General features: G+C 50.4%; 2 protein-coding genes and 1 pseudogene across 5 annotated transcripts in view; 2 read left to right on the top strand and 1 right to left on the bottom strand.

The window, feature by feature from the left end:
* Positions 1-12,097, top strand: part of TFDP1 (transcription factor Dp-1) — a 51,149-nt gene extending 39,052 nt beyond the window's left edge. For all 3 annotated transcript variants that reach the window (XM_066380495.1, XM_066380494.1, XM_066380496.1), the window contains exons 6-12: positions 658-823; positions 1,273-1,416; positions 1,929-1,997; positions 5,005-5,156; positions 6,075-6,241; positions 7,344-7,422; positions 10,958-12,097. In XM_066380495.1, coding sequence (XP_066236592.1) covers positions 658-823; positions 1,273-1,416; positions 1,929-1,997; positions 5,005-5,156; positions 6,075-6,241; positions 7,344-7,422; positions 10,958-11,105 — 925 coding nt within the window. In that variant the 3' untranslated portion in view covers positions 11,106-12,097. The remainder of the gene's footprint in view (positions 1-657; positions 824-1,272; positions 1,417-1,928; positions 1,998-5,004; positions 5,157-6,074; positions 6,242-7,343; positions 7,423-10,957) is intronic.
* On the top strand, positions 8,194-8,261 carry LOC136404590 (U5 spliceosomal RNA; annotated as a pseudogene).
* Positions 12,098-14,463: 2,366 nt separating the features above from the next.
* Positions 14,464-21,886, bottom strand: ATP4B (ATPase H+/K+ transporting subunit beta). 2 transcript variants are annotated; one of them, XM_066383565.1, is made up of 7 exons: positions 21,731-21,886; positions 21,086-21,214; positions 18,571-18,684; positions 18,229-18,428; positions 17,021-17,077; positions 15,689-15,787; positions 14,464-15,114 (listed from the first exon to the last, which is right to left on the bottom strand). In XM_066383565.1, the coding sequence occupies exons 1-7, from the start codon at positions 21,840-21,842 to the stop codon at positions 14,953-14,955; spliced, it is 873 nt and encodes a 290-aa protein (XP_066239662.1). In that variant the 5' UTR covers positions 21,843-21,886; the 3' UTR covers positions 14,464-14,952. The 2 variants fall into 2 exon arrangements, with proteins under 2 accessions (XP_066239662.1, XP_066239663.1); XM_066383566.1 differs by lacking the exon at positions 17,021-17,077.
* Between the last annotated feature and the right edge of the window lie 2,422 nt (positions 21,887-24,308).

The raw sequence follows: 24,308 nt of genomic DNA, 5'->3' as shown, positions 1-24,308 counted from the left end.
GCGACTTTCTTTAAACACTGACAAAAACAAAACTATTAGGATCGTGTCCATATTGGTTTTCAAGCAAAAATCATCAGTCCCCAAAGTTTATCCAGTTAGAAACTCAGAGCGACCCTTCCCTTGACGTGGTGACTTAGAAAGTTCAGACGTTTGGGTTCACTGCTGACCTGAAGCACACTCTGGGCTTAAGCATTTGGCGCCTGCTGCTACATGGCCGTCAAGGTCTCAGCATCACCTTGTCTGTTAACCTGCTCAGATTTGCCCTAAAAACTCCTAAATGCGTAGTAAAACTTTCATAATCTCTGATGTTGGTCGGCATCTTTTTAAGAAGCAGTGTTTATTGTATTGCTACCCATCAGATATACACTGGGTCTTGTCCTTTTGAGCGTCTGCCCCATTTTTCCTGAGAGTTGAAGATACAGATGTGAGGTCTGGCCTTTAAAGAAAGGAAGGAAACACGGGACACCATGGACGGTGCTGAGAGTCCTCTCTGGAGACAGAGCCGGATCCCCCGGCGGCCCGTCTGCATGAGCTGTGGGCCCCGGCAGGATCGGGGCCCTTGGGCAGTTGGTTAGCCCTTCTAGGTAAACGCTAGTCTTCTGTGAAGGCTGGCTCTAAGCATGCTAAGGGCGTTACTCCTCCTTTGTATTTTTGAAGGAAACGCAACAGGAAAGGAGAGAAGAACGGTAAGGGCCTGAGACACTTCTCCATGAAGGTCTGTGAGAAGGTGCAGAGGAAGGGAACCACGTCCTATAACGAAGTGGCCGACGAGCTGGTCGCAGAGTTCAGTGCCGCCGATAATCACATCTTACCAAACGAGTCCGTAAGTGTTCTCAGCACAGGCACGGAGAGGCTCAGAGTGGCAGGACGCCCCAGCACTGCGCCGCCCACTCTGTTTTTATTTGAAACAACTTCAGACATACAGAGAGGTTTTCGGAATGGTACAAAGAAATGTTTCCTGACCCATTTGCTGGTGTGATGCCCCATCATCCCCAAATGTTTTTGTACGTGGGCTCTGGCCCTGGCTCTGCCTGTTGGGCAACCTCCGCTACAGAAATGCCCATTGGCCTGGCCCGGCCCGGCCTGCGTCATTAGCTCCAGCCACTTCGGTGGGGGCATGTTAGGCGCGATGCCAGCCGCTGCTGCAACGGGTTTACACCACACGAGGCCAGTTGGTGGTGCACTTCTCTGAGTTGTTCAGGGCCTAACGTTTAACGTTGGTCTGCGAGTTGTCCTGGGTTGTTTGGAAAACTCCCACTTCATCTTCCTCAGGCTTATGACCAGAAGAACATAAGACGGCGAGTCTATGATGCCTTAAATGTGCTGATGGCCATGAACATCATCTCCAAGGAGAAGAAGGAAATCAAGTGGATTGGTCTGCCTACCAACTCAGCTCAGGAATGTCAGAATCTAGAGGTACACCGAAGATCTTGTATGGTCTGTGTGTCCATGTAGATGCGCCCCAGAGCGGGCGTTTGTGTTTGCAGCCTTGGTGCCTGCTGAGGGTCTGTGCTGTCTGGGTCTGGGCTGGACCAGCTGGATGGGCCTGACCCTGGATTCCCGAGTTTTTTTCTCATCTGTTCAGTGTGTGTGGGCTCTGCAGACCCTCACTGGGGTGGGCAGGCGCTCGGCCCCGTCAAGGGCAGTGAGTGAACTCTGGTGTAGGTCAATTCTGAATCCAGGCTTGTGGGATTTTAAAAGTGTAGCCATTTGTAGAAAATGAGGGAAGATGGGAGAAGAACATGTGAATGTGGGATTGAAGGAAAACTTGCCTGTGTCTTATTGCGCGTGTCATGTTCCAGATTGGTCAGTTTTCCCACCGTTAGGGTCAGGGCAACCTACTTAGGTGACATTGTGTTGATACGGGATTTAAACTTTGCTATATTAAACAAATCGTGATGACTTGTCTTGGTGGTTTATTTTTGAAGGTAGAGAGACAAAGAAGACTTGAAAGAATAAAACAGAAACAGTCTCAGCTTCAAGAACTTATTCTACAGGTAATGAAATCCTTATCTTTGGAGGCAAGGTAATTTTAATGTTTGTTTTCTTTCTTTTTTTTTTTTTTTTAAGTGAGAGGAGGAGAGATAGGCAGACTCCCACATGTGCCCCAGCAGGGATCCACCTGGCAACCCCTGTCTAGGGCCAATGCTGAGCTCTTTTTAGTGCCTGAGGCTAATGCTCGGACTGACAAAGCTATCCTTAGTGCCTGGGGCGGATGCTTGAACCAGTCAAGCCACTGGCTGCAGGAGGGGAAGAGGGAGAGAAGGAGGAAGTGGGGGAGAGAAGCAGATGGTCACTTCTTTTGTGTGCCCTGACCAGGTTTCGAACTTGGGACGTCCGTACGTGGGCCGGCGCTCTATCTACTGAGCCAAACGGCCAGGACCTAATATTTTCTACTAATTAAGTTTTTTTCTCACCAGCAGTATCTTGCAGTTTATTCTATTTCTATGTGGTAAATAAAATCTCTACTTTGAGATTTTGAATGTGAATTTTGTAAATATTCACCGGGCTCTTCTTGTGCATATGTCAGTGACATGCATTCTCATGGATAGAGGCCTTGTGGCCAGAGAGATATGTAAGTGCATGCTGTGAGTGCTGTATGTGAGCCTGTGAGAGCACATGTGTGAGCATGCATGTGTGAGTGGGACTAAGGACAGAGAGATATGTAAGTGCATGCTGTGAGTGCTGTATGTGAGCCTGTGAGAGCACATGTGTGAGCGTGCATGTGTGAGTGTGACTGTGGGAGCGTGTGTGTCACTTGTCACAAAGTGTCTAAATGGCAGGAAGGATGGCTCCAGGGAGCATGTAAAAACTTTGTGGGCTGTGTATGAGGTGAGTTCTGAGTACCAGACCACAGACTGGGGATGTGAGATACAGTGAGCCTGAGACGGGTCTTGTTAGTTACTAGTCAGAGGTCAACACATGTGGTCAGAGGTCAGCACACATGGTCAGAGAACTTGCATCAGTGCCCCCTTTCTGTCGTCTCTCAGATACACATGAATGAAAATGGGTCAGTGCACGCATCCCCTGGCCTGTCAGACACACGCGGTCACTGCGCTGTGTTGCCATCCCTGGGCCTGGAAAATGTGTCAGTGCACGCATTCCCTGGCCCGTCAGACACGCGCGGTCACTGCACTGTGTTGCCATCCCTGGGCCTGGAAAATGTGTCAGTGCACGCATCCCCTGGCCTGTCAGACACACGCGGTCACTGCGCTGTGTTGCCATCCCTGGGCCTGGAAAATGTGTCAGTGCACGCATTCCCTGGCCCGTCAGACACGCGCGGTCACTGCACTGTGTTGCCATCCCTGGGCCTGGAAAATGTGCCAGTGCACGCATCCCCTGGCCCGTCAGACACACGCGGTCACTGCACTGTGTTGCCATCCCTGGGCCTGGAAAATGTGCCAGTGCACGCATCCCCTGGCCCGTCAGACACGCGCGGTCACTGCGCTATGTTGCCATCCCCTGGGCCTGCAGAGATATCCCTGAGCATCAGCCTCGCTCCTTAGGGTCCTGGGGATGCGTATTCTGGGTCAGAAGCAAATACTCAAACACGTGTGTAAGGATCTTGGTGGAGAGGGAGTGGCTGGTCCCTGGACTGAGGCAGCCTAGTGCTGGGGGCGCCGCCTGGGTCGTGGGCGCCAGCTGCCAGCAGAAGTGGTGGTTGGTCAGTAAAAGGAAGGGTGGCTTGGCAGCAGTTATTTGTTGAGATGTTTATAGACCCCAAGAGTAGCAAGGCCATGGCCCTGTGGTCAGGTTGGAGGCCTTTGGGGAGCTCTGGGAACGTGTGTCCAAATACCAGAGGGCTGGGGATGTTAGAAGCAGTGGCAGCAAGTGAGGCCCTTGGGAGGAAGTGTTGCGTGGGGCGGTCTGAGAACAGGCCTAGTTGCTAAGGTTGGGAGATCTCAGAACAGTGGAAAAGGCCAGGAGGGGTCACTGTGGGGCCTGGGGCATCTGCCTCAGCGTCCAGCGGGGCCCGGGCACCACCACAAAGGGTGTTTGTCTCACCCAGACCAGACATGCTCAGCACAGGGGTGCCTAGCCCTAGCCTCAGTTACTCTGGTGCCTTTAGAAGAAGTGCCTAGGACCCTGTCCCTGAGAGACCAGCTGGGGGGTGCTTTAGCAGGGGGAGAAGTGGTCACCGAGCTGCGGGGGGCAGTGGGGGCCTGGGAAATGGAAGAGCAAGTAAATGGTCACAGCTCCTGCTGGGAGGGGAGGGAAGGTTGTCCAGGCCGTGGCCCCTCCTGACTCCCAGGTTCTGCTCAGTTGCCCCAAGCATGAACTGTTCTCTTTTTCTGTATCCATAGCACTTTGTAGCTACTTTAAAAAAAAAAAAAACAAACAAAAACCCAAATCGCTGCCTCTTTCCCAATAAGCCTTGAGCCCCTGGGTCCCAGCGCCGGGCAGCTAGGCAGAGGTTGGCTGGGGAGGGAGGGCATCTTCCTGGCTTTCCATTAACAGCAAGAACATTATCTTGAAGGTAAACGTCATTTGGGGCCTGAGGCCCTGGCTTTGGGCGTTAGGCCTGAGGACCCAGGTCCGCAGAGGAGACTCCCTTTGCCAGCAGGCCCATCGAGCCTTTCTGCTTGCCCGGGAAGCTACAGGTCCACACTGACCGTCTGCCTTCTAAGGCCGTGACACATGAATGGGACAGGCGTGGGCACTCGTGGACCTCTCCCCAGAGAGGGACAGGAGGACTGTAACCTCCAGAGCCGATGTGTTTCCCTTCATCCTTCTCTGCGAGGGTGTTTCTGGCTCAATGGTGTGAGTGCCAGTGTCTCTGCAGTCTCCGTTCTCTGGGGATGTGGTTTTTCAGGATGCGTTTTCTTTGCTGGGTGGCTCACTGGGGCCTTCAGCCCACAGCTGTTTTCTCTGATCTCCAAAGGGGGCCCAGACCCTCTTGCTGTCTTGTGGGCTTCGGGGAGGGTGGTAAGGGTGCTTGGGGAGAAGGAGTTAGGTTTGGTGGCAACCAGTGTGAGTGGTGTATTGATGGCTCATCTTTTTTAGCAAATTGCCTTCAAGAATCTGGTGCAGAGAAACCGCCAGGCAGAGCAACAGGCCAGCCGGCCACCCCCGCCCAACTCTGTCATCCACCTGCCTTTCATCATCGTGAACACCAGCAAGAAGACTGTCATTGACTGCAGCATTTCTAATGACAAGTAGGTAGTAGGTTGTCCATTGGCCCCATGGTCTTAGCTGTGAGTCTCAAGTCAGAAGTGAAGAAGGCCATAGTCAGTGGTGTTCACAGCTGGTTAATTTATTTACCTAAGTACCTGTAATTATTATTATTATTTATTTATTTTTGTATTTTTCTGAAGTTGGAAACAGGGAGGCAGTTAGACAGACTCCCACATGCACCCGACCGGGACCCACCCGGCATGCCCACCAGGGGGCAATTTTCTGCCCATCTGGGGCATTGCTCTGTTGCAACCAGGGCCATTCTAGCGCCTGAGGCAGAAACCACAGAGCCATCCTCAGCACCCGGGCCAACTTTGCTCCAATGGAGCCTTGGCTGCGGGAGGGGAAGAGAGAGACAGAGAGGAAGGAGAGGGGGAGGGGTGGAGAAGCAGATGGGCGCTTCTCCTGTGTGCCCTGACTGGGAATCGAACCCGGGACTCCTGCACGCCAGGCCGACGCTCTACCACTGAGCCAACCAGCCAGGGCAGTACCTGTAATTATTAAACATAATCTTTGGCATAATTCATTTAGAAATTTGCTTCTCCTTTTCCTGATAATGCACCTTTTTTTTAAAAGGCAAATAACCCACACCTGTTAGGACTTTTACTAAGACAGCTGTTCAAGTGTAGCACAGCCGGTGGATAGAGCTCACCGTTGGTCCCGTGGGGCAGGCGGCCCGAGCCGTGGGCAGGACAGCCTGCCTGCCGGGGATGTGCCCGCAGAGCGTCGATGGTGACGAGCGGTGCTGCCCGAGTCTCTCGGGTCATTGTTTATGAGATGATGAATTCTATAAAAACACCAGGTGAAAGGGCATCTGAGGAAGGTTCTGGGCCCCTGAACCACATGTGCCGTCTCCTCCCTGAAGACAGCACTTTCCTAACGGGGGCTTTCTCCTCCAGATTCGAGTATCTGTTCAATTTCGACAACACTTTTGAAATCCACGATGACATAGAAGTGCTGAAGCGCATGGGAATGGCCTACGGGCTGGAGTCCGGCAGCTGCTCCGCCGAGGACCTGAAGGTGGCGAGAAGTCTGGTGCCGAAAGCACTGGAACCCTATGTGACAGGTCAGTGGGCTCCCGGGACCGCGGTGGCTGAGCGGCTATGAGGACAGTTCCCCAGGCCCCCGGGTGTGTGGACCGCCCCCGCCGAGGCTGGCTCGAGGGCACAGTCCCCGGAACGGGGACAGGTGGGCTGTGGGAGGGCCTTGGGGACTGCGGGTCTGGGCGTGGTCAGCGGGATGGCCTTCCGGCCGGGCCCTTGCCTGCTGGGACACGTGGTCAGTGGAGTTCCTAAGTGGCGTCTTGTGAGTTTGCCCATGGAGCTTACGTGATAAAGGTGTTAAGTCAGGATGTCACCTTCTAGGCAGGGCCCCGAAAAGGAAGACACTGAAATTCTTTGAGGAGTCTAATAGGCATGGATGTTTCTCCTTGGCTAGTGGATTGGTCACTGTAGCCAAGGGACCAAGAATATTGATGTTCTGGGCCAGTTACGGATGGCCAGAGCGTGGGAGCGTTTGCTTGGTGAGCTGTTTACCTCAGGTCCTCTGGCTTTTGTGTTGGTGACTCCCGTGCTGAGAAAGGTCCTGGCCCCAGATGGAAAGGGGCTTTGTGGGTAGGAAAGCTGCCCCGGCGGCCCCCACTCTGTGGTGTGGATTTGTTCCCCAGAAGCCATCGCGTTGGAGTGGGCTCGGGGCTGCCGAGCTGTCCAGACCCCGCGGGCCTCTGCCCTCAACCGTCCAGTGAAACCGGCTCCTTCTTGCCTTCGAGCCGCCTGCCAGTCACCCCAGCGGGCGTGGCATTGAAGTCTTCGGCCTGTTTAACTGTTCTTGGTGCCGATGGCCATCCCCAGGACGGGAGCAGAGATCGGACTTGCCACTCTCTCTCAGTTTTTGCTTTCTGCTTTTCCATGACATTAAGTTTCAGTGGCACAGCTTTGTTGTCCTTGGTGATGACGCATACATGAGGGACGCTGTGCCTTCTTACAGAGGACGGGCCCCGTGCCCGGGCGCTGGGTGAGCCGGGCTGCTCTCTGGCGGGTGACCCGGCGCAGAAAACGCGGGGCAGGTTTGAGGTGTCCAGGCCTCGGCCACCTTGTTTCAGCATGAGTGTCTCGGTTTCTTGTGGCCTCTGCTTCGTGACGTTTGCTTCACTTTCTTTCTCTTTTCAGAAATGGCTCAGGGATCACTTGGCAGTGTATTCGTCACGTCATCGGTTTCGACCTCTAACGGCACAAGGTTTTCTGCCAGGTGACTGCAGTTCTGGGCTGGGATGGGTGGGCAGGGGGGCTACCTCATCACCTGGCAACAGAACCCCCCCCCCCCACATCAGCTTTCCTTTAAACAACCTCAGGTCCTCAGCTGATCAGAATTGTACGCACTGCAGACAGGGGGACCCACCCCTGGAAGCGGTTTCAGCGCCCCCTGCCAGCCCAAGCACACTTGACACGCCCATGGCTTGTCCCTGGCAAGGAAGGAAGCTTATTACTGGCTTCTTCACCCTAAAAATTGAAAGTAATACATGGTTTTTATGTTTTAGAAAGTCACACACAGTGAAATGGGGCAGAAACCACATGAACCCCAATGCTGGGAGGCTAGGTGATAGATTAGTTCTCAATCATTTTTTCCTATTTCTTTTAACACGCTTGAGGTCACAATGTACATATAATTTTGTTCCGTGGTTTTTTCACTTTACTTTTTATTGTGTGTATTCTGTTATTGAAGCTTTATTTTTAAATTAGTGTGTATTTAATCTCTGACTAGCAATCCACAGAGAAGAACTATCTCATCCCTAAGTATTTCTTTTAATGTTTTAAAGATAAACAGAAGATAATTTCAGCATTAAGTATTGACAAACAATGGTTTTATTAACTTTTATATTGTACTGTATTAATATTTTGTGCATATTACTTTATATTAATTTTAAGTATTAAAAAGTGTTTAATTTCTAAAAATATATGAGAGATTAGCAGCCTGGAAGTCCAACAAAATAGGGTTGATCTAAAGAGTTGCAGTATACTCTGGTTTCTCTTCAGATCGCATAAATCTTTCGCCTTTTACTAAAGATTGCCGTGAAGAGTTGCAGTATGCACCCACCTCCAGTGCAGAGCTCTGTGGCCATCGAACGGGGCGCTTTGGGTTTCTGAGTGGTGCCCGTGAGCCACGCGTGGGCAGTGAGGGTGCGAGCCCCAGGCCAGCTCTGGGGGAGGCTCCAGGCTCTGCAGCCTCGCCTGCTCGGGTGAGATGGGGCTGCTGACGGGTTAGTCATTGATCTGCTGCAGGGCTTTGTGAGGTGGCGAAGTCCTTGGTAGGTGACTGGCACGTGGTCAATTTTGGACAGAGGTCAGCTCAGTTTTTAACTCGAAGCCTCTTGCTCTGCTCTGTGTGTATGTAGGGGTCAGTCTGAAAATTCTGAACATTGGTTATTCCTAGAGGTGGCATTTGGGTATTTTCTAAACTCTCATCTTGATGAAATTTTACTGTATTGGTGACGTTTTCAGAGACTCGTGTCACTTTTTATAGAGGGAAGCAGAAAACCATTACCCTTTCAGAGGAGAAGCCCGTGTTAATGGTGGCGTGATACATTAGTTAATGGAGGCTCGATAATCGACTGAATGGCCCTCCCTTGTTGAACATGTAGGTGGTTCCCAGTTATAAGAAAAGCTGCCGAGAGCAGCTTTATGGCTAATTTTTACCCTTTATGACTTGTTTTGCTAGGGTGATTTTCCAGATGTAATATTTAATAGTTTTTACTGTACAGTGTTAATGTATACCAGTAAAAGGTATTAAAATCTATGCACATGGTTTTATGTTCATAAAAATATTTCTTAATGCTGCAATATATTGCAGTTCTGGCCTGGGGCAGGTTTCCGTGCAGCTGCACAGGCTTTAGGACTCCTGATCCATATCGCTGAAGTAAAGCAACACTTGCTACTTAGTCATTTTGTGCCCCCGAACTAACTCCCTCTTTTTCACATGTTCACTGACCATATTTCCAATGCAGTTGTGACACTTTCACATCCTGTTATCTTTAAGCGGGTTTACTGGGTGAAACGCCTCCTGGTGGGGACTCCAAGCCTCTGTGTCGTCACAGGAGGATGGACCTCTTAGAGTCTAGAATCTGGATGCTTTTAATATTAAGTTCCAAGTTGGTATCCTTTTAATACTTGCTGTTTCTTAGAATACCTTTTCTTGATGCTCAACTCAAATGCTAAGGAATGGAAATTTCTTTTGACCATGGCCTGAGCAAGTTATAATTCATAGTGGAAATGTACATTTGTTTCTCCTCCATGTGGCCGGCGGGGGCCATCACCTGTTGGGGTGCTGGGGTGGTAATTAGCCCTTCATGTCCGATTCACTTTGTGCTAGGATGCTGGGTGGTAGCTGAGCCTAGGGGTCTTTCACCAGGACCCCAGCTCTTAAAATCTCGCACCATTTTAGGCCATGGTCTTGCCTATCACGCTATTGACATATATTGGGCTAGACAAGTCTTTGTTGTTTTGTTTTTCAGAGACAGAGAGAGAGTCAGAGAGAGGGATAGACAGGGATAAACAGACAGAACGGAGAGATGAGAAGCATCAATCATTAGTTTTTTGTTGTGCGTTGCAACACCTTAGTTGTTCATTGATTGCTTTCTCATATGTGCCTTGACTGCGGGCCTTCAGCAGACCCCTTGCTCGAGCCAGCGACCTGGGTCCAAGCTGGTGAGCTTTGCTCAAACCAGATGAGCCTGCGCTCAAGCTGGTGACCTCAGGATCTCGAACCTGGGTCCTTCCGCATCCCAGTCCGGCGCTCTATCCACCGCGCCACCACCTGGTCGGGCCAGACAAGTCTTTGTTGTAGGTGCTGCCCTACGCCTTGTGGGCTGTTTGGATAACACTTTCAGCCTCAGATGCTAGTGCCCGACCCCTCAGTTGTGAGAACCAAAGATTTTCACATGTTCCTGGTGAACTCCCAGGAGCATAATGCAGATGCCCACCCAGGGACCGTGGGCTGTGCAGTCCAGCAGTTTCCCCTACCCCTTTGGACCCTAGGTCCCTGCCCAGGGCCAGCCCTACTAACTTGTAGCAAATGACATTTCACAAACTGTACAAGGCTGTGGGTCCTTGAAATCTTCTTGGAAGTAGAGGTTGTAGAGAGAGCGTGTGAGTGGGGCTCACCTGTCACAGCTCAGCTTCCTGGGCTCTTTCCAGGGACCTAGGGACATGATTTACATAAGTATGCACACATGCACGTGCATGCACATACCATCACACAGGTACACACACAATACACAGTAACACGCACAAAATATGAACACCCGTACACATATGTGCACGCACACAGAACTCACTGGGCACCCTCTCACACACTGTTGTCCAGGGAGCCTTGCTTTGGAGGGTCCCATGTCATCCTTGGAGCCCCTTTTTCCTAATTGTTTTCCGCCTCCTTCCTGGAGATTAAAGAGTTCATAAATAAAAGGAGTAGAAAACAGGACCTAATGGTTTTTCGGTTGGTGCCCTTTGGGACTTGGTCTCTGATGTAATAAATGGGGGGAGACAAAACATCGCGGCCTTGCCGATATCCCCCTCGCTTCACTGGTTATGGTCACGAGGACAAAGCTGGAAGAGGGTATGAAAAGGGCGAAATTAATCACACTGTTGGGATTCTGTATTGTAGATGTGTGACCCTTTGTTTTTGTTTTTATAATTTAAACACCCAAACCTCCCTGGAACCCTGGCCTGTCTCTGGCGTGGGCCGCAGACACGCGTCGCTGACTCCCTTGTGTCACCTCCTGTCCTTGTAGTGACTTGACCAACGGTGCGGACGGGATGCTGGCCACGAGCTCCAGCGGGTCCCAGTACAGCGGGTCCAGGGTGGAGACTCCGGTGTCCTACGTCGGGGAGGACGACGACGAGGACGAGGAGTACAATGAAAACGACGAGGAAGACTGATGTCTGCGCTCACAGGTCACGTTCAGCTTCAGGAATACACGTTTAGGGAAGACAAACATTTTTTAACGTGGGCTTTTCTGTTTCTTTTTGGCCTCCTCCCAAGAAGATATTGGTAAGCTATTGAATTTGATGTGCACCTCGGATAAGCAAGCAAGGGCTGTTTTCTGCAGGGTCTTTTAGGACGGGCTGAGGTGTGTGTGTTGGTTCCAGCGTGCTGATGCAGGGCTTTTATTTACCTTTCTAGGATTTTGTTTCCATTTTCTATTTTTTTTAAGTTCAGAGTTCCTTTTGGCCCTTTAACAATTCTTGCTGAAGAAGTTGTACTCCTTCTGCATCATCGGAAACATCGACATCCTGTCAAGGCCACTCCGAATGCCTCGTATTTGCAGCATGTTGTGGGTGGCGCCACCTGCTGGCGGAGCGTGAGGCTTCAGGACAGGTTCCAATTTGTTCAATTCTGTGGCGTCCACAGAACCAAGCCAATGGCAAAGCTCTGCTTTTCAACATAAAGCCCCATAAATCTTAGGATGACTTTATTGTCCCTTAAGTTATATTGATTGTTTGAATCCATTAAGTCTCTACTTTTTTTTTTTTTTGGTCTATGTTGCAGCAAACATATTGCAAAGTTCTTTTTTTTGTGTTTGTTATTGTTTTGTTTGGTAAGTTTACTGCCATGCTGGTGCAGCTATGAAAACTGTCTGGAAAGCTTGGAATGGTTTATTGCTTATGGTAAAATTTGCCTGATTTCTTACAGGCAGCATTTGGAAACTTTTTATTATATAGTTGTTTACATACTTATAAGTCTATCATTTAAAGACATGTACTGAAACAAATGTTGTATTTGTTTCGTAAGCATCTTCCTGTAATCTATTATATAAAGTTGAAATTAAATATAGAGAATGTTTTAACAGTTTTTTAACTCAAAATTTGTCAATCATTTTTAATAGTTCTTTTTTTATAAAAAGATAAAGGAATTTCAGGACAGGCAGTAGCTTCTTTTAAAATTTATTCACGAAGAACCATTAACTGCACAGTTGCTGTTAGCTGCCTGTTCTAAAACAATAGTCTTTTTATTGAAACACAAATAAACTTTTCTGTAATATTTTATGGAATATAAAGAGACTTTAATTGTTTGACTTGTTTAACTTGGCACTGTTAGTTTTTATTAATAAAACGCGCATGGGCATTTTAAACAAGCTCTGTGTTTCTGTAATTCAGAATTGCTGTCTGGAAGTTATTTTACTGTTAGTCTCGCTTTCCGCTGGAGTGGTGGGCTGGACCCCACCAGGGGCCCCTCAGCTGCCTGCAGCTTCCTGACGGCAGTAGGGGCCAGAGAAGGATGTCAGAGTGGACACAGACCAAAGCAATACCTTCTCTCCTGTGGCCAGTGGGGTGAGAGAATTTCTTTCTTTTTTTTTTTTAAGTGAGAGGAGGGTAGATAGTGCGACAGACTTCAGCATGTGCCCCAACCAGGATCTCCCTGGCAACCCCTCGGTAGAGCTGGCGCTTGCATCAGTTGAGCTATCTGCAGTGCCTGAGGCCGATGCTCAGATCAACCTGCTATCCTTAGTGTCTGGGGGGCAATGCTCGAACTAATTGAGCCACTGGCTGCAGGAGGGGAAGAGTGAGAGAAAGGGGAGAGGAAAGGGGAGAGAAGCAGGCGGTTGCTTCTCTTATGTGCTCTGACTGGGAATCAAACCCAGAATGTCCGTACACCGGGCTGATGCCCTATCCACTGAGCCAACCTCCAGGGTCGAGAATTTGTTTCTTGCCTTTCTCCTGAGTCCTCAAAAGTCGAAACAGATTTTATGGGTTTGACTTTCAGCAAAAGAAGATCATAAGGTAAGAAAGGACATCTGACCTCTGACCTCCAATGTAATCATGACATACCTGACCTCTGACATACAGCATGAGGTGACTCAAAGATTTTACTGTTAGTATCAGCAGTGAGGAACACTTGCTAGTATCCTGTGTAGTAGATGCTCAACAAATAGGTGATTCAGTTGGCCTCCCGGAATACTCACAGGGTTTTGACTCTCCTCAAACCCTGTTTAACCCTGGGTCTTGGGCTGGCTGACGTTCCCGCCCAGTGGCTGTGCGGACCTGGGTCTCGGGCTGGCTGACGCTCCCGCCCAGTGGCTGTGCGGACCTGGGTCTCGGGCTGGCTGACGCTCCCGCCCAGTGGCTGTGCGGACCTGGGTCTCGGGCTGGCTGACGCTCCCGCCCAGTGGCTGTGAGGACCTGGGTGTCGGGCTGGCTGACGCTCCCGCCCAGTGGCTGTGCGGACCTGGGTCTCGGGCTGGCTGACGCTCCCGCCCAGTGGCTGTGCGGACCTGGGTCTCGGGCTGGCTGACGCTCCCGCCCAGTGGCTGTGAGGACCTGGGTGTCGGGCTGGCTGACGCTCCCGCCCAGTGGCTGTGCGGACCTGGGTCTCGGGCTGGCTGACGCTCCCGCCCAGTGGCTGTGCGGACCTGGGTCTCGGGCTGGCTGACGCTCCCGCCCAGTGGCTGTGAGGACCTGGGTCTCGGGCTGGCTGACGTTCCCGCCCAGTGGCTGTGCGGACCTGGGTCTCGGGCTGGCTGACGCTCCCGCCCAGTGGCTGTGTGGACCTGGGTCTTGGGCTGGCTGACGCTCCCGCCCAGTGGCTGTGAGGACCTGGGTCTTGGGCTGGCTGACGTTCCCGCCCAGTGGCTGTGCGGAGCTCTCCGTGTCACTCTGCTGGCAGCAGCACTGGGTGGAAAGCAGGGGACACTTGCTGAGAGCAGGTCTGTTCACACAGAACATTCTCACTTCAGTTGTTTAAAAAAGGCCTAGAGTTGCAGACTTCACGAGCGTTCCTGGAGGTTGGGGGAGGGGCTTGCGCTTGGTGAAAGGAAGAGGAACTGCCCTTTGCAGTTACCTCTAGTTTGTAGATTCTGTCACCTTGTGACACCTGTGTGTCTTACCTACATACGTTCTGGCAGCACCGTGCTTGTTCTCAAGGTGACAACCCCTCCCTGACATTGTTTTATAATGTCTCTGACTTGCGATGGAAGCTTTAAAAAGATTTTTAATTTTAGTTTTTAAATTTTTTAAAATTTATTTATTCATTTTTAGAGAGGGAGAGAGACAGAGAGGGAGAGAGAGGAGAGAGAGACAGAGAGAGAGAAGGGGGGAGGAGCTGGAAGCATCAACTCCCATATGTGCCTTGACCAGGCAAGCCCAGGGTTTTGAACCGGCAACCTCAGCATTTCCAGGTCGACGCTTTATCCACTGCGCCACCACAGGTCAGGCTAAAAAGATTTTTAAAGAAAGAATTGTTTGATTCCCTCCCCCCACCTTTATCAGGAAAGATGTGACTGTTACAGGTAGTGTAAGAGTGACTTTAATACGTTTATTTTGACAATTTAGGAATTGCATTCTTTAAAGCAAGCATTCAGAATGTACATTATCATAAGTCATATTTCATATCAGTACATTAATAGCCTATATATTAACACGGGTAATAGTTCGTTGACATGTAGAAAAAATAAGTTATAGTAAGAAAAGTGATGTCCGTCTGGAAAGAGATTCATCGTTTTAGGGTGTTGTAGTTGGATAGCTTCTGCTTTAGGGTTACCATGGTAACGCAATATTTTTTATCATAGAGCTACAACTTCTATCGAAAAAAATATTAGAGACTGAATAAGAAATAGTTGACTCTGACACTAAGTGCCGGACACACAGGTGCCCGTCTGGAGGTCCACGCCGGCCTCCTGGTGGTGGTTTGGAGTATTTGAGAGCTGTCCTGGTGCAGAGCCGGCGGGCAGCTTTCGGAGGGTGGAGTCTGCCAGTTACCATGCAGGTGAGGGCCGGACGCCTTGGTCCTTTACTTCTGAATTTTAAGTTTGAATTCCACTTTCCCCTCAAAGGGGTCATGGGGGTTGTCAAAGGTCACATGCTCTGCTAGGATCTTGCACACAATGACCACCTCTGTGTTGCTGGGGACGTTGAGAAGCTTCGCGGCCACTAGAGGGTTGCTGTAGTGGGGCTGAGAGGGAAGTGCGGAAAGGGGAGGTGGGTCAGAAACCTCAGGCCCAGCGTCGGGACGGAGGTGGGGCCAGAGGGGACTCTTCCACGCTCTCTGGAAGACCCGCAGTGGTCTGTCCCACAGCTCATGCAGGCACTGCTGCGTGCCCCGGAATCCACTAGGGGAAATGTCTACCCACTTAGATACGAGAATTGGTCTGGAGGGGACAGACAGTACCAATGACAAATTCAACTTCAAATTATATTTGATGAAAAATAAAAATGAAACAGGAGAAAGCAAGAGATTTAGAGGAAATGCTTTAAAATGGGTAAGTAGTTGTCTACAAGGATTTGGGAGGCTGTCAAAAACTAAAACAATTAGATTTACTATTTATATTTTATGTGAGAACAATGTGTTTTCAGGAAGTTTAAAGAATGTGGGTTTGAGAAACAGCCAGAGCATTAAATGGTCAGGATGGGCTAAGGACTGCCTTGTTCTGTTTTTATAAGTAAAATATTTATGGCTTTCCTTTTGCTAATCATTGCTAAATTTGAGATGATTCAGTAGCTGTTGTCGGGAAAAGTGAAACACCTACCTGCGCTTTCTTCCCATAGTAAGGGAAATAGTGTAGGCTGAAGGTGCCGTTGGGTGGGTAGTACTCCACCTGCAGGGGCTCGACGTCCTTGCGCTGGCCCTGGGGGAGGAGAGGCCACCGCTCAGTCAGGCAGGATCTGGTGTGTGAGCGCGTGGGTATGTGTGTCTGTGTCTCTGAGTGCCTGTCTCTGTGTGCATGCATGTGCCACACGTGCAGCTCTGTTCGTGCATGTCTTCCTGCATCTGTGCGTGTGCATGGGCACATATGTGTACATGTCTGTGCATGTGTATCTACAGGTCTCTGCGTATGTGTGACGTGCATGCTGTGCGTGCATGTGTGTACAATGTAGGTGAACACATAAACACTTTATTGTGTAATTAGCATAAACTAGATTTAACCTGTATAATCAGTCCTGAGATCCCATTAGGGGTGTAATTGGTTAGTTGCAAAACCCCTGGTGACTTCCCAAACTTGTATTTTTACCATTTTAAGTCCTTGTGGGATAATAAAGGTGAATAGAGCCAAGAATGCTTGTTTATCTGTGCACAGGAATAAAAGCCAGTAAGGCTGGAAGGGCTGGTTTGTGAAAACTGGCTCAACATTTGGGATCAGGATGTGCTTTCAGGGTCAGCGGATTGCCTAATGGATTGCTTTAGCTTCTCAGAGAACAGATGAAGGCTGCTTTGCAGTCTGTCAAAGTCGCAGGTCAGCCGACACAGGTGTGGTTAAAATAACTAAAAAAGGAAAAGCAAAACAAGTCCCCCCGCCACCACGGAGAGATGACAGGCTTTGAGCGGTGTCGTCTCTGCAGAATACTCAGGTGGGGTGCCCAGTGCTGACAGCAGAGAGCCGTAGGTTAAACAGAGTGGTAAAAACAAGCTCTGGAAAAAGTAAAGATAGATTTAGTTTTTTTCGTGTTGTACTTAATGAATTTTGAGAAAAACTGGAATGAATTAATGCCAACTCTTGACCAGCCATATATGTACGCTATTAAGCAACTGTAGCTGTTGGTAATCTGGCACGTTTTTGTAAATAATCAGACATAAAGGACAAAACAGAAGTGCCTTGGTTTCTCCAGGTTGCCACCAAACACTTTGAAGTGTGTTCATAATTTACTGTTCCAGATGCTTTTTAAAGTAAAACAGTAACAAGGTTTTCTTCTTAACGAGGTTTTTATCCCTGTAATAAAACTATTTTAAGTGATGGTTCATGCAAATCGTGTATCTGGCTTTTTAGGTGGACGATTGAGCCGTCCTCAGGGAAAGCCAGTGAAGCCGTTCCCGCAGGTTCTCCGGCAGTAACAAGAATGCCTGGGACGGTGGTCACACTCACCAGGAAGGCGCAGTCCACCCTGGGGGCCGTTTTGTTGCTGGGGAGAAACCTGACGATCTGGAAAGGAAAGGTGTCCGTGTGGTCTCGAGCTCGGCTGTGTGCGCGTGCGCGTGCGCGCGCGGAGGGACCTGCCTGAGCTGGTTTCCCGTGGGGCGCTGAGACGGGTCTGGGGGGCGAGGGTGGTTCCTGTTCTAATAACCCCCAGCAGACATTACCAACTCCTTCTTCGCAGCCAGAAGCCCTGCGCTGGGCTGAGGTCTTGGCCGTAGGCAGGTGCCGGCCTGGACAGGAGGGTGGGGCCGCCACTTCTGGGTCCTCCGCACAGCACTGACTCAGGGCCCAGCGCCGCCTCCTGTGCCCAGCTCTGCATGCACTCAGCCACCTGTCCTGCCAACCTGGGCCCAGCGCCGCCTCCTGACGTCCTGGCCCTTGTGTGTGCTCCCGTGTGCCAGGGCCCGGTATAGCACTGCCTTCCCCCCACACCTGCCCCGGTGTGCGCAGCCCTCCTGCGCTGTGTGAGTGTGAGCTCCCATCACACCTGCCGGGCAGCTCTGACGAGACCCTGGCTGGGACCTGAGGCATGTGCACAGACAAGCGGGCGGCTTCCTCCTTCCTCTAGGCCTTGTAGGAAGGAAAACGAGTAGTACCCACACAGATGCTCCAAGCCCCCGGAATCCCCTGCTGGCCAGCGTGGAGCTGTGCCCCCTCACTCCCTTACCCAGCCAGATCCCACACTTCCTCAGGTCTCCTGCACACGTCTTGGTCTGCAGACCATGCCCGCCTGCGGTTTGCTTGCTGTGGCTCCGTGCTCATGGTCTGCTACCCTCAGCCCCTGGCCCTGGGCCCCTCAGTGAGTCCCTGGCCCAGATTGAAAACCTCTGCTCTGCACGGTTCCTGGGTGCCCTCCCCGTGCCTGTACACAGCCCGGCATCTTTCTAAGTATTGTGCACAGGTGGCTGCCCCAGCCACTCTGAACAGCCTGTGCTTTGCTGCTCAGAGTCCAGAAGGCGCTGTGTCTGAACGGGCAGTTTCATGTGTATCTGAGAGAAGTCATCAGCTAATGAGCCGATGCAATGGGAGTGCATTGAAGGAAGGCGCAGACAGGGAAGGGGCTGACTGCCCCCTCTGGAACCCTGGACAGCCCTGACCTTCCACTCTCTAAGGGAGCCTCATACTGGATCTCTGACCTCCAACCCTTTTATACTCACCCTGTTCATTTTAATAATAAAACACGGCTTTCCTTCCTCAAAGCCAAAGTTGGGGTCCGCCAGGCCCGAGCAGTTCTGCAGCATGTCCGCTGTGAACTTGCAGGAGAACTTGGTGTGGTTCGGGGCGCTGAAGCTCTCCTGGGTGAAGACCTTCTCGGAGGTGCAGTTGATGCTGTTCTCCTGGGCCGCTGGAGAGTAGCCTGCGGCACAGACACGCCTGTGGGCCCCTTCCTTCAGCTGCAGCCACCCCAGGGTTGTAGAGGGCGGCAAAGCCCACACCCCCTCAGAGAAGTTTTCTTAGAAAAGGAAAAGTAAAGGCTGGTGAAGCATTTTAAACCTCACCTGCCAAGAAGTCGTGGAGGGTGTGCACCAGGTCTGTCCAGGTCCTGTTATCAGAGACATTGTAGGAAATGTCCAGGTCTTTGTCCACATAGACATCAGGCCTCAAGGTCACCCCTGGAAAGAGAGCATGACACTTAATTAGCTTTCCCAAATGTTTATCACATTTGTGCTGTCTGCTATGGAGTTGGCGAGTTGCATGCAGAGCTCTCCGGGCTAGTGGAAGCCGAGTGTGGGATGCCGCAGGGCCAGCTGGGCCTAGGTCTTCAAGGACCACCAGGCGCGAGGGTGCAGCCAAGTGTCCTCTGTGCCAGCAGCTCAGTGAGGACCCTGCCTTCCAGCCTGCAGGTGGGACCGAGGCCTGTCTGTGCGCAGGGTGCAGCGCTCAGCGGAGGCCAGGCGGGCTCTTCTGCACACGAGGCTGGCCCAGTGCCATCTGGGCAGCTGCACTTCCGGGTGACAACCCGTTCAGGGTCAACCGTGTGTCTCCGTGAAGTTGTATTTGAATGCATTTGAAAAGTCTTCACTGGTGCTGGTTAAATACAAATGCACTCTAACAACATATTTATTGTAAAAAGGAAGAGAGGGAGAAGGAAAGAGGAAAAACAAAAGAAAGGAAAGAAAGAAAAAAAAGGAAAGAAAGAAAAGAAAGAGAGAAAGAGAAGAAAGAGAAGGAAGGGAGGAAGGGAAGAAGGGAGGGAGGGAGGGAGGGAGGGAGGGAGGGAGGAAGGAAGGAAGGAAGGAAGGAAGGAAGGAAGGAAGGAAGGAAAAGGAAAGGAGGAAGGGTGGAGGGAGGGAGCGAGGGAAGGAAACGTGTACAAGTGCAGGAGGCTGAGGTGACAGCCCTCAGTTTTCCTGGTCTCAAGTCTAGTGCATCCTTAGGAACATTTCTCATTCCTGAGAGTTCAAAGACAGCAATGTGTGCGTATATCATGTGCTCCTTCACACAAATGGCCGCGCATTCTCCCCATTCCGCTCTCCTCTCTTCATCTTCGGACAGCAGTTGTAGTCTTCTTTCCCTGGCCTTCTGTATCAATTCACCTTTTTCTTCCCATGCATAGGACATTGTGTTTTGTTGTGAATATTTTAATGACTTATTTAGTCAGTTCCCTGATGGAAGCAGGTGACTTTTTAAATAAGGAAGCTCAGGTTTTTGTTGTTTTATGGATGTTGTAAAGTAACATCTGTACACAGTTTAAAATAAAAAACTTCAGAAGGGTCTAAAGGAAAAAAAAAGAAAGGAAAAAAGCCGTCCCTTCCCGCCTCTCAACTGTTCACTCTGAGCCTGTTCTCAGGCCGTCACCTAACTTGCTCACCAGCGCCAGAGGGCAGCGGTTCCCTGGTCCCCTGCCTCCTCCCTGTGGCCAAAGGACCACACCTCGCCCTGCCTTCCATCCTCAGGGTTTTGGGCAAATTATATTATGGTTACGTTCTCGAGTTTGTAATAGATTACATTCTGTTCTGAGATTGTAATGAAATCCTCCATGTTTAATTCGTTGGTTGATTCTAAGAAGTGACACCCAATAAAGCCCTTTGGTGGAATTATTAGTGGATGGATTCACCGGGGATCCCAGCAGACAGGCTGAGCCTGCTGAGCTCGCCCGCTGGGGGATGCCCAAGGCAGCTTCTCCTAAACGCTTCTGAGTTTTCTTTTCCTTTGTGCGGCTGTGGGGTGTTTCTGGGTCATCGTCTTAGAAAGTATTAAAGATGCATGAGTGATAAATATTCTTAGTAATTGTGTGCCAGAAGATGCCTTTTCTTCCTTCATTTCTTTCTTCCTTTCTCCTCCCTCCCTTCCTCCTTTATTTTTTTTTTTTGTGTGTGATCACCTTTGGTTAATGGGCTGGGTGTGGGAGTCTTGGTTCAGATCACCTTTGCCAGGACTGTGGAGGTGACGCCTCACTGTCTCAGGCCCTGGAGTCTTGTCAAGAATGACTCACTTGGTGCGGACTCAGGAGAGGAGAGCGGAGGCTCAGCCCAGCGTCCGAGCCGCCTCCACACAGCAGGGCAGCAGACTAACTGCACGTGGAGAAAAGCTTGCATTCTGGATTGGATTTGCTATTATGGAAGTAACACCTCAGTACTGACAGACGTTAAGAGGAAAACAAAAGCTCTTTCCCTGCCCTGAACCCTTTATTCCCTATCTCGCTAAGAACAGTTTTTTATATGTCCTCCCAGAAATGTCTGCATGCATATATACACATACAAAACAAGTGATATAAAGACTCAATCACAAAAACCTCTGTCATAGTAATTACAACTAGAGCCAAAGTCACACTTTGTAATCTGAGGTTATCTTCCTCATCAAAGGGGCCACGGGGCCATCCCCATCCGGGTGCACCCCTCAAAGCCTTGCGGCCACTGGTGGGAGTACGAGGGAGGCGCCGCTAAGCCTGCTGGGTTCCCTCGGGGCTTTTATTAGAGGGGGGTTATGCCCGGACTGAGCAGCTCTGGGGTTGAGTATCACCCCGGCCCGCGTGGGATCCTGGTGTCCAGGCTCAAGGGTCGCCCCTGTTACCTGGTGACTTTAGCTGGTCTTGATAGTCAGGCGTGTATGGGTCGAGGGTGCACATCAGTGAATAGATGCACAGGGCAAAGAGTCCGGTCATCACCACGTAGAAGGCCACGTAGTAGAGGCTGATCCACACTGCGGGGAGAGGCGGGTCAGACGCAGCCAGCAGACGTCGTCGTGGTGGGACTCACAACAGAAGACCCGCCATTTCAACCATCTTAAAGTGAATGTAAAGCTCAGGGGTGTTTAGTACATTCACACACACATTGTGTAGTCATCATCACCTGGATCTAGTTCCAGAACATTTTCATCACTCCAAAGAAACCCCATACCCACTAACTGAAAAGTCTTTTTTTTAAATTTTTTTACATTTAAGGAACATAGCTATAAACTGCTATTCTCAACTCAAAGCCTAACTTTGGGAGCCAATCCTCAGATGTTCCCGTGTTGCAGGTACCTGGTGCCAGGGGGCATTAGAGCTGAAACGGGCCTTTGGGGGTCACCTGGTGATGGAAGTGAGGCCTGGCCGGAAGCCTGGGCAGGGGCTGGACGCTGGGAGCCTGGCCCGCCCAGCCCCAAGCTGCTGGCGGGGGGTCCTCTGCCTCCCTTCTCAGAGCTGCCCCTTCTTTCCCTTTCTCGCGGGGCACATACCCCACCGGGCAAGGGTGCGGCCCAACAGCTGCCCCGTGTCCGGGTTCCAGCAGTAGCGCTGGAACTCCTCCATCCGCTGGCTGCACGACTTCTTCTCCTGCAGCGCCGCCATCGTCCCTGCTTCCGAGGTCCCCCTCCTGCAACGCGGCAGCTGCCCAGCCCAGACTGAGAGGAGAGAGCCCTGCTCCAGGTTTTATCGTCTCCTTCAGAGGTCAGAGGCACCGGCGAGCAGGTGCCACAGAAAGCACCGCAGCTGTTATCAGACCTCGGCTCTCCAAACACGGTGGCGGCGGCTCCGTGCGCTCGACTCGCAGACTCTCCTGCGATCAGGTGCCCTCCACCCTCTCCCCTGGCGAGTCAGGGCCGGGTGTTTCCCAGCCCCTCCGTCTGGGACACCCTTGGCCTGTAACTTTGCCCTGATAATGACTAAGGGGAAATTCTTTCTTGCACGAACAGCCACTTGTTCAGCTCTGCACCGTTCTCTCTCTCCTCCCGGAGGAGAGATGGAGGTCAGCACGAGGACAGGCCTGGCCCCGGACGCATGTCTGCGCTCACATGCATCCTGGTCCGAGATGATGGGGAGCGGCTGACTGATGTCATGATACTGCTCTACGTGTGTCTCCAGACACTGTCAGTCCTAGTATTTGTCACTCACTGGAAAGCATACGTGTGACATTGTGAAAACAGCCAGAGTGTGAAAGGGGCTAAAAGTTCTGGTCCAGAGGAGAGGGTTCCCAGGTCTCTTCACCTCCCGTTGCTCCTGATGCTCAGTTTCAGCGATGAGGATGACGTCCCCTGAGCTCTGTTTTTGGGGGGACTGGGACTCTTTGGGCCTGTTTTTTTGGGGTTTTTTTGTTGTTTTTTTTTGTATATATGGGGGAATTCACAGCTATACAGTCTAGAGGTATTTTCAAAATTGAATGCATACTACCACCTGGGCATCTAGTTGAAACGCAGATTCTGACCCAGTGGGGACCCCATGGACCTGCGAGAATGGACCCACTCCTGATGAGTCGTGCTTGTGGCGGTAGGCCCACAGCAATGTTCCGACGGGGGACACTGGCCTGGTGGCACATTGGAGTTACCTGGAGCACCTGACAACTCCTGACACTTGTCTCACCCCTGAGTTTCTGAGTGAGCCAAGCAGCCAGGTGACTTGAGCTTCTAGAGAGCTACAAGCCCTCCAGATTAATCCTGATGTGTGACCACACCACTGGCTCAGAGACCTAGTGGTTAGAGACATAGCTTGGCCCATGGCCTCAGCTCACTGGGGCATCATCTCTGCAGTGAGGTTGAAAGGGCAATGCCAGGCAAATACAATGTGCCACAGAGGCCTCTCTACCAATATTTCTGTCAAAATCCAATTAAACTAATGCGTATTGTACACAACAATCCAGAATTTCACTTATTGTCACATCTCAATTTTCCCTCTAAAGGATCCATGTAGCCAAATTTGAAGATTTCTTTTATTTTGTTCCACAAAATATAAGGTTCAATAGTTTAGTTTTGAGGGCTTCGTGTCAACAGAAATTTAAAGTTTAATAATAAAAACATTCCCAATCTTAAATGAAAGAAAGATATAATAAAATAAATGTTTATTTTCCAAAGAGCCCAAATGTAAGCTTGTTGATCAATGTGATTTTTGTCACACAGACGACTTTTATTGAAGATTTCTTTTAGAAGAAGAATAATGAAAACCCATTAGCCATTATTCTGCCTATTTTATTTAGTATGATTTTGAGTTTATTGGCAGAATAAGCACCCTAAAATTCAGAAGGAATTACATTATTTTAGCTAGGACTCCTAGTTTTTATTATTTATTATTTTTATTTTTATTTTTTTGTGGCAGAGAGAGTCAGAGAGAGGGACAGATAGAGACAGACAGACAGGAAGGGAGAAAGATGAGAGAAACATTAATTCTTCATTGCAGTTCCTTAGTTGTTCCTTGATTGATTTCTCATATGTGCCCTGACCGGGGGGCTACAGCAGACCGAGTGACCCCTTGCTCGAGCCAGCGACCCTAGGCTCAAGCTGGTGAGCCTTGCTCAAGCTGGTGACCCCGGGGTCTCAAACCTGGGTCCTCCGCATAGTAGTCCGATACTCTATCCACTGCGCCACCGCCTGGTCAGACTAGGACTCCTAGTTGATTTTTCTTAAAATGAGAAAGAGAAACAGAGAGAGTGAGGGAGAGAGAGTGAGCAAGAAGCATTGAATGCATTCATTATGCATTCATTGGCTGACTCTGTGCCCTGACCAGAGATCAAACCCACAACCTTAGCATATGAGGACAATGGTCTAATCAACTGAGCTACCTGACCAGGGTCCAAGACTCCCAGTTTTTTAATGGACCAATCCTATGTATTTTCCTTAATACTGTTCCCATTCACAACTTTGAAACTTTGCAGCAGTAGAAACACGGAATGTGGTGTTAAGTGGCAGCCTAATTGTCGACACCTGTAGGTCAGGACCTCTGACTACCGGGGCCTTAAGATAAGTGCAGCAACTGTGTGCACAGAATAAATGCCACCCTTGTCTGGGAAGTATAGAGAGGCTCTTGAAATGAGCAAAATATGCACTC

Source organism: Saccopteryx leptura, chromosome 4 (assembly GCF_036850995.1).
Source record: "Saccopteryx leptura isolate mSacLep1 chromosome 4, mSacLep1_pri_phased_curated, whole genome shotgun sequence".
Lineage (NCBI taxonomy): Eukaryota > Metazoa > Chordata > Mammalia > Chiroptera > Emballonuridae > Saccopteryx > Saccopteryx leptura.
Note: the sequence above shows the minus strand (reverse complement) of the source record. Positions and strands in the feature narration are given on the sequence as shown.

What these genes read in the sequence shown, in the direction of transcription:
- ATP4B (XM_066383565.1), bottom strand. Translation starts at nt 21,842, where the DNA reads ATGGCGGCGCTGCAGGAGAAGAAGTCGTGCAGCCAGCGGATGGAGGAG. An exon ending in GGGTGGACTGCGCCTTCCTG is followed by an intron (nt 15,788 to 17,020) that starts GTGAGTGTGACC and finishes CTCCTCCCCCAG; the next exon opens with GGCCAGCGCAAGGACGTCGA. An exon ending in ACTATGGGAAGAAAGCGCAG is followed by an intron (nt 15,115 to 15,688) that starts GTAGGTGTTTCA and finishes CTTCCCTCTCAG; the next exon opens with CCCCACTACAGCAACCCTCT.